The 8256-nt window shown below is 36.3% G+C and overlaps 3 protein-coding genes across 3 annotated transcripts; 2 read left to right on the forward strand and 1 right to left on the reverse strand.

The window, feature by feature from the left end:
* The first annotated feature begins 750 nt into the window (after positions 1-750).
* LOC120217508 (serine/threonine-protein kinase ATM-like) lies at positions 751-2257 on the forward strand. The gene is made up of 2 exons (XM_039214595.1): positions 751-834; positions 933-2257. Exon 2 carries the CDS (start codon positions 1132-1134, stop codon positions 2239-2241), a length of 1110 nt encoding a protein of 369 aa, XP_039070526.1. The 5' UTR covers positions 751-834; positions 933-1131; the 3' UTR covers positions 2242-2257.
* Positions 2258-2863: 606 nt separating this feature from the next.
* LOC120217509 (serine/threonine-protein kinase ATM-like) lies at positions 2864-3991 on the forward strand. Its single transcript, XM_039214596.1, has one exon. The coding sequence runs from the start codon at positions 2962-2964 to the stop codon at positions 3769-3771; it is 810 nt and encodes a 269-aa protein (XP_039070527.1). The 5' UTR covers positions 2864-2961; the 3' UTR covers positions 3772-3991.
* Positions 3992-4205: 214 nt separating this feature from the next.
* On the reverse strand, positions 4206-6720 carry LOC120217513 (dnaJ protein homolog). The gene is made up of 7 exons (XM_039214599.1): positions 6561-6720; positions 6287-6473; positions 5924-6089; positions 5686-5827; positions 5305-5581; positions 5002-5200; positions 4206-4793 (listed from the first exon to the last, which is right to left on the reverse strand). Exons 2-7 carry the CDS (start codon positions 6434-6436, stop codon positions 4474-4476), a joined length of 1254 nt encoding a protein of 417 aa, XP_039070530.1. The 5' UTR covers positions 6437-6473; positions 6561-6720; the 3' UTR covers positions 4206-4473.
* Between the last annotated feature and the right edge of the window lie 1536 nt (positions 6721-8256).

An 8256-nucleotide genomic window follows, 5' to 3' on the forward strand; every position in this document is an offset into this window, starting at 1 on the left:
ATAAAATTATATGCATTAAATAAGGTTAAGAAGATTTTTTAAAAATAAGTAGTATTTGAATAAAAATGAACCTATCAAAATCTATTTTTTAAATTCTTTTTAAATTTTTAAATTTCTTATAAAACAATTAATTTTGTTTTTAAAATTTTACAAACCTAGATAAAAACGGATTTTTCCTGAAATTTCTCATTCATACACAGTAAAATTTGCCCAATTTTTTTCTTTCAGAATCTCATAATCTACTTTCTCATTCTCATTTATTTATGATTTTTTAATTAAATCTCTTTACCACTCGCCTAACAACCTTCATTTTCAACTCGGCTGTGTGAATCATTTTGACTCGTCGTCAACTCAGCTCTCACTGTGAATGCCATGATGTTCTTTTTTCCCCTCTTGTCTTGCTCTCAGGTACTTATAATCCTCTTTTTGATTCTGGGTCTTTTTTTCCCATTTAGAATGTTTTAGATTTTTTTTATGAATGGCGTTTGAATTATTTTCTTTATCAGATGCTTAGAGAACAGTGATAATGGAGAACCCTAAAACCCTAAAACAATTAATTTTGTTTTTAAAATTTTACAAACCTAGATAAAAACGGATTTTTCCTGAAATTTCTCATTCATACACAGTAAAATTTGCCCAATTTTTTTCTTTCAGAATCTCATAATCTACTTTCTCATTCTCATTTATTTATGATTTTTTAATTAAATCTCTTTACCACTCGCCTAACAACCTTCATTTTCAACTCGGCTGTGTGAATCATTTTGACTCGTCGTCAACTCAGCTCTCACTGTGAATGCCATGATGTTCTTTTTTCCCCTCTTGTCTTACTCTCAGGTACTTATAATCCTCTTTTTGATTCTGGGTCTTTTTTTCCCATTTAGAATGTTTTAGATTTTTTTTATGAATGGCGTTTGAATTATTTTCTTTATCAGATGCTTAGAGAACAGTGATAATGGAGAACCCTAAAACCCCAGAAAGTTTAGAATCGAAAATCCAGATTTTGAATTCTTAGAGGAAGGTTATGAAGATCCTGATTTGCTCACTTTGATCGAAAGTAGTAATGGGTTAGGCTCCATTTTTAATGTTCAGCTTCAAGAAAATGGCAATGCTGTTGGAGGAGATAGCTTAGCTATGGATGTAAAAGAGAATGGTGTCAATGTTATTGAGACTGCAGAAGGCTGTTTACTGAACGATAGAGTTGATAAAATGAAAGAGGATCAAATTGGTATGGAAGTGGATAGCGGAAGTGGGGACAATGCCTTTGTAGAACCTGTTAAGGATGAGGGGACGAAGGACATTGATCGTTCGAGGATTAATGGAGTTGATCTGGTTAATAGGGTACAAGTTTTTGGAGACAGCATATCGCTTTATGTGGACTTTTCAGGAACTCTAATTGAAGTAAACAGAACTAGGTTAATGGTAAGTGAGTACGAGTTGAAGGAAGCCGGAAATGAGGGGGAGTTAGTAACTGTTGGACCGGAATATAAGTTTTATGTAGGTGGTATTGTTTGGGTTAGAACGAAAAGTCTGAGTTGGTGGCCGGGAAAGATCGTAGATCCCTCAGAGGAGCCAGAGTATGCTTTGGTTGGTGACGAGAAAAACTGCTTTCTCGTTGGGTACTTTGGTATTAGCCATATTGTTTGGTGCTGCCCATCTCAGTTGAAGCCTTTCTTTGTGAACTTTGAGCAGATGATTAGAAAGAATAAAGCTAGAAGCTTTCTTGCTGCAGTTGAGAAGGGTATGGATGATTTCGGGAAGTGCCTGAAGTTGGAGATGATATGTTCTTTTGTTTCGAAAGAAAATAAGTTATTATCTAGTAATTGCGCTAACAAGGAAGGAGCTTCCTTGGCTGAGTGTAAATCTGGTCAATTGACGGAGTTTTCTGCTGCGCTATTTGAGCCTGTGAAGTTTCTTTGTCAACTCAAAATTCTTGCACAGGTTGTTACAAAGCCTGATATACTTGAGTTTGTTGTCGTACGGTGCTACTTGTCAGTGTTTTTCTGTTCCATGGGACATTGGCAATTGCCCTTGAATCAACTGTGGGAAACGACATGTAATGCAGAGAATGCTGAAAAAAACAGCATACCATATAAATTATTGTTGGAACAATCTGATGCAATGAAGAATGAGATGATACAGCTCAATCAGAATGGGGTTTCGGTCAAAATATCAGGTGAGGACTCGGGGCCTTTCTCTAGTAAACAGGCTTTGACTTCAAGGAAGAGAGAGGAAAATTTATGATGAGGTGAGGAATAGCAACACTCAATTTGAAAGGCCTGATCAGGGCACATGTGTTTCCGTCGAAAACGGAGATGATAACAGTGGAATGAGAAATGAATCGGGCTACGAGTTGAGAGGACGTAAGAAGAGCAAGTATTTGTCGTATCCCAATGTTAACTTGAAATGTAAAGTTTCAGGTGAAACAGAAGATCCTGTAGCTTTGAAAGTTTCTCATGAGGGGGTTAATGAATTTATCGGGTCTTCTTCAGCTGACAAAAGTGCAAAGAAGTTCCAGAAAACTTGGTATAGAAAATTCATAGGAGGATATGATGTTACTGCTTTTCCGGAGCTCAGCGGTATATCTTCTGCTGAACTGCTTTCCGAGCTACATTTTCTAGCTGCCGATTGCCTGTTTTCAACTGCAAGTAAAACCTTTGGTCTGGTTGAGTGGTTTTTCTCCAGATTCAGAATTTCAGCATATCACGATGAATCCATATATGAGATGCATTGCTAGAATATGGCCAATCAGAAAGAGGATTCTGTTAAGAATTCTTGCTTGTCGGGGAACGATCTACTTCAAACGAAACCTACTTCCTCGCCCCTCACTCTTCCTAGGAATAAAAGGCAAATAAAAAGAAGCCTACAATCTCAGCAACATCAAAACATTAACTCTCTTTCGGGCAATTAGATGGGAATATCAACTTTTTGCCATGTAACTTATCAGTGAAAGCGTCTGAAGCGATGGCCTCTGACATACCTAACGGGAAACAAACCCATCAGGAGACTAAAGAAGCTACTAATATACCAGATTTAAATGGAAATGATCCTATAACTCCAAGCACATTTGTTGCAAACGGAAATAATGCAAGCTCCGGCTCGGTTTTGTTAGATTTTCAAGCGGTTGGCCCACATTCCATGAAGATGATTGCTGAACAAAGTGACAGAGAGGGACTAAATGTTGTTCTGCCTGATTCTGGTGCAACCATTCTGCCTCTAACAATACCAAACATTGTTTCATTTGCATCTGAAAGTAAGCCAGGTCAGAAGAAGAGAAGGAAGCCAAAAACACAATCTGGCCTTCCGAGCCCTATGCCCTCTTCATACATACCCGATCTAAACGTAACTGGAGCAGAACCCAACACATCAATAAAAGATTTGCAGGAGGCAAACGGTTTTCCGTATGCTGAAAAACCTGCTCGGAAGAGGAGGAAGAAAGGAGAGGTTATTTTAGGCACTCCAAATATGATTTTAAATTATAATGGAGCAGGGGCAAGTGGAAAAGCCCCTGCAACCACTCTTCTCTTGACATTCACCCCTGGTGCTTCCACGCCTTCAAAAGAAGTTTTGGTTGCAACATTTTCCAGGTTTGGATCCTTGAAGGAGTCAGAGCTTCAGATATTGAAAGATTCTTGTAGTGCCCGGGCTATCTTTAGGCGAAGTGATGATGCTGCCAAAGCATTGCGGAGTTTAGAGGAGAGCAATCCTTTCGGTGCAACCCATACAAAATATCACCTTCAGAATGACACTATCGTAACTACTAAACGCACGTAGGGATTCCGATTGCCTGCAAATCTTACTAGTCCGGTGTCGGTGCCTCACTTTGGGGATGCACCTCCTAATATTGATTTTATGAGACAGAATCTTGAGATGATGACATCAATGCTTGAGAAATCCGGGGATAATCTGCCTCCAGGGACGAAGGCAAAGCTTGAGAACGAGATTAAGGGACTACTGAAGAAGGTCGATTCTTGTCCTGGTTCCTCTATCTAGAAACGTGGTCTCTGATGTACTTTCCTATTGGAAGACACATTTAAGGTACCTGATTTCCATTGTAGTCAGAATCTTTGTAGTCAGCAATGATAAAATTGTAAAGTAAGAATAAAATTGTAAAGTAAGAAGTAAAAGAAAACATGAGCCTCCATATGTGAAATTACTAAGCATTTTGGGATCAAAATCCTAAATAATTTTCTAAATTTAAATAGACAAAATAATAATAAATTCCAACATAGAAGAAATAAAAGGTTGTATTACTACATAATAATAGGGGTCAAGTCCCAAACATAAATCTTTGCATGCTTAAACAGTGTCAGTTTTCAAAACCTATAACAACATTTCAGTTACCAAAAACTTGCACTAAAAACTGATTAACAAAGCACAACGATGTTTGAGAATGATTTCGATCCCTTCTCGCTTAAGGTCAGCCGGCAATTTCCCTTGAAAGAAACCACCCACTGTCTCCAACGTTTGGTTTTATCATTGCTGAGCGCACTGTACCCTCTGTGCACCACCATGCATGTCTTCATCTTCCTCGTAGGCCTCTTGACCTTGTGCCTGTTTCCTACACTTCTCTTCCTCCATGTTAACATCATGCAGAGTTGTTTCCTCACATTCATCCAGTTCCATATCAGTTAGCTGGACCGAGGACCTTGGAGGTAGTACAGCCTCTAGAGCCTTGCACTGGTCTGGGGTCAAAGTATCGGGGAAATCAACGGTGAAGTGAATGTACAGTTTACCTCTCATAAATGGCCTCTGATAAATTGGCATTCCTTCATCGTTTATTGTTTTGTATTGATCTACGTTAAACAGAGAGAACTCGACAATCATATTAGATTCGACTAGAACAGCCTTTGTAAATATAATTATCGACTAAAAGATATTACAAAGGTCAATAGCGAGCTACTTATACATGAAGAGGGTTCATTGTAAATCAACAAGCTCGACAACCATTAACACAGCTGTTAAATTAACAAAGCTGTAAGGGCAAGAAAATTCCTCACTTACCAGGCTTAACGACTTCCCCAGGTTGTGTTTTAATTAGAAGTTGTCTGCCATCTAAATGAGTCATTATGAACTGAAAGCCACAAAGGGCCTCGGTAAGGGTCAATGTATGCTCCAGAAATAAGTCATCCCCCTTTCTTTTAAGTTTTGGATGATCTTTCTGCTGTAGGATAAATACAATGTCCCCAGTGACCGTATCAGGCTGCGAAAAAGAAAAATCCCCCGCAAACCAAAGTTAGCAACAGCTAGAAAGCAGCATATTCGTTACAAAATTGCAATTTTATTTAAGATCTAAATTAACCATACTGCTTCATCGGCTTCTCCCGGGTAAGTAATCTTCTGTCCATTCTGCATACCCTTTTCAACAATAACCTCCAAGACTTTCTTATCTTGCACAACCTTATCACCTTTGCATTGTGGGCAACGATCCTTGTCGTTGATGGTCTCACCAGTACCCTTACACTCACCGCAAGGATGCTGCATTTGTTGGATCATCCCAGGACCGATCTGCCGGATGGAGACTTTCATTCCAGAACCTTGACAACCAGAACATTTCGTTGATGCACCTGATTTAGACCCTTTACTGCAAAATTTTCATGTAAAACAATTTCTGTAAACATAGAACAATGATTGAAGCAGTCCAACCATTAGCGATACCACAAACATTAACTCAATTCAAACACTAACCCCTTGCACTTGGAGCAAATTACATTACGTGAAAGAGAGAGCTTTTTTGACGTCCCGTTGTAAAGATCTTCCAACGATACTTTGAGGGGATGGATTACATCCTCTCCCCTTCTTTGTCTTCGGCCTCTGCTGCTTCCACCAGCTGCACAGGTAACCATTTTCAAGCTTCAAGTGAGTAAAAACGAACACATTAAAACAACCGAAAATGTAATCAACAAGTTTAAATTCAAAGTCTTACCACCAAAAGGATTTCCACCAAAGAACGACTGGAAGATATCGAACGGGTCATGACCGCCGCCACCACCGCCCATTCCTTCTTTAAGGGCGTCCTCACCATACTGATCATAAATCTCACGCTTCTCCGGATCACTCAGCACTTCATAAGCTTGAGCCAGCTCTTTAAACTGAATTCCAAAATACAATGCATATGATCAAACAAAGCTAAACTCTACACAATAAAAAAAAAAACACATAATCCAACAAACCCTAAAACCCAAAATTCTCAACCCCAATCGTAATTCTCCCATATTAAAAGAGAATCAAAATAAAACAAGGAAAACCCAATTCGAAAAAACACATAATCAATCGAAAAAACACAAACTTTTTCAGGATCGCCGCCCTTATCAGGATGGTTCTTAATAGCAGCTTTTCTATAAGCCTTCTTTAGATCATCTTGGGAAGCGTTTTTCGATACTCCCAATATCTCATAGTATTTGGTGTTATCGCTCTTCTTTGGTGCTCTCCCAAACATCCTTTTTCTTTCTACTTTTATCTGATCAGATCAAATCCTAAAAATTAAGAGATAAAAAATAAATACCCAGAAAATTCATATCATAAGAAAGTAAATCAGAGTGTTTTTAAAAGAAAATACTAACAGATCTTCAAACGGCGAGTATGAGGCGTGAGAGGCACAAAGATCGTTGACGCGAGACAGCTAGTGACAGAGGAAGATATGATGAGAAGCGAGAGATTGAGTTATAGGGGAAAATGGACGGTTGAGATCTAAAGTTGGAATGCTTTGAGAGCTTTGATAAGAAGAACAAAATGGACGGAATATGTTCCAAGTCCTTGTATTATTCCTATATTTCAAATTTAGTCCACATAATTTTGACTTTATAATTCTAGACCCTAAAATGTCCACACTTAAGAGTTTTGTAACAATTTTTTACATTAGTAAATCGTGTTTGTTAGATTCCTAGGTATTATACTTTCAAGTTTCAAATATGAAATACAAACTTGTCATCCATGTAATTTCCACTGATTAAATAAATTAAATTGTATATTTTTAGCTTTTCCAAAACATTAATATGTCTTTGTTAGTACATCATTGAGATGCCTCTATTCATGCTAAAGACAACAACAAAACCCTATTTTCATATAGAATGGGATAAAAAGAGGTAGAGTAGTAGGTTGTCCCAACGCCAGGTTGAAAGCAGCTTCCGTGGAAGACCTCCGGTAGTCAGAAAATTAAAAATAGAGATAGAATACAATGCATGTATAGTTAAATAAATAAATACATAGTTAAACAGTGTTAATAATGCAGTCTTCAATATGCGCGTCTGTAAATGGGAAGTAATCCCTGCTTAAAAATCTCTGTAATAGACAGAAACGTAAGAACCGAAAAAATTTAAAAAGAGTAAACATGAAGAGAATGATACATAAAAGTCAACAATAGCAAGTTATGAGAAGGAATAAGCTAAAGAGATTAACATTTTTCAATATAATCATTTTAGACATTTGACCTTTTTTCTAGAATGTCTAGATGTCTCATTTTATGCTAAGGATAACATTTTATGTCTAGATGTCTATGTTCATATAACATCGAGATGTCTCTACTCGTGTTAAGATTAACAATACTTTTAACTATCGAGTCTCTTGAGTCACTTAACTATTTTCTCCAAAATTTTAGGATGTCTTCGCTCATGTTAAGGATATTAACATTTCAATTGTTGAGTCTCTTAAGATATTTATCATTTTCTTCAAGACATAGAGATATATATGTTTATGTTAAGGATATCAACACTTTCAACTACTAATCTATTAAGGCAATTAGTTATATCTCTAAAGTGTCGATATATCTCTATGGGTATAATATCGAGATATCTCCAATCAAATTAAAGATAACAACACACTCAAATATTGATCTTCCTAAAAAATTATAAATACTAAAAGAAAAGAAAATTACTAAATTCACAGCATTAGACTTTTGTATTTCTAAAAATTGTCATTTTTATATTTTATTCTGAATTTTCATATTAAACATTCGATGTACACTAAAAAAATCCAATGTACTACTTACTACTATCCACAAGATTATTAAAAGAAGTCAATTTTTTAATTAAGTGATTATCGAATTCCATTGTTATGAATAATTAATTTACAATGATTTATAATAAAAGTCAGTTCAAGGAAACATTATATAATAATAAGTGTTATAACTTTTTTTAAAAATGAAAAAAAAATGATTCTTATTATAATTAAATTCGTAATAAAAATATTCTAAAACTATTCAAAAAATAATAATTTAATTTCACAACTATTGCGAGAATTAATATATGTTTCACTTAGAAG

The sequence above is a fragment of the Hibiscus syriacus genome, unplaced genomic scaffold (assembly GCF_006381635.1).
Source record: "Hibiscus syriacus cultivar Baekdansim isolate YM2019G1 unplaced genomic scaffold, ASM638163v2 tig00110187_pilon, whole genome shotgun sequence".
Lineage (NCBI taxonomy): Eukaryota > Viridiplantae > Streptophyta > Magnoliopsida > Malvales > Malvaceae > Hibiscus > Hibiscus syriacus.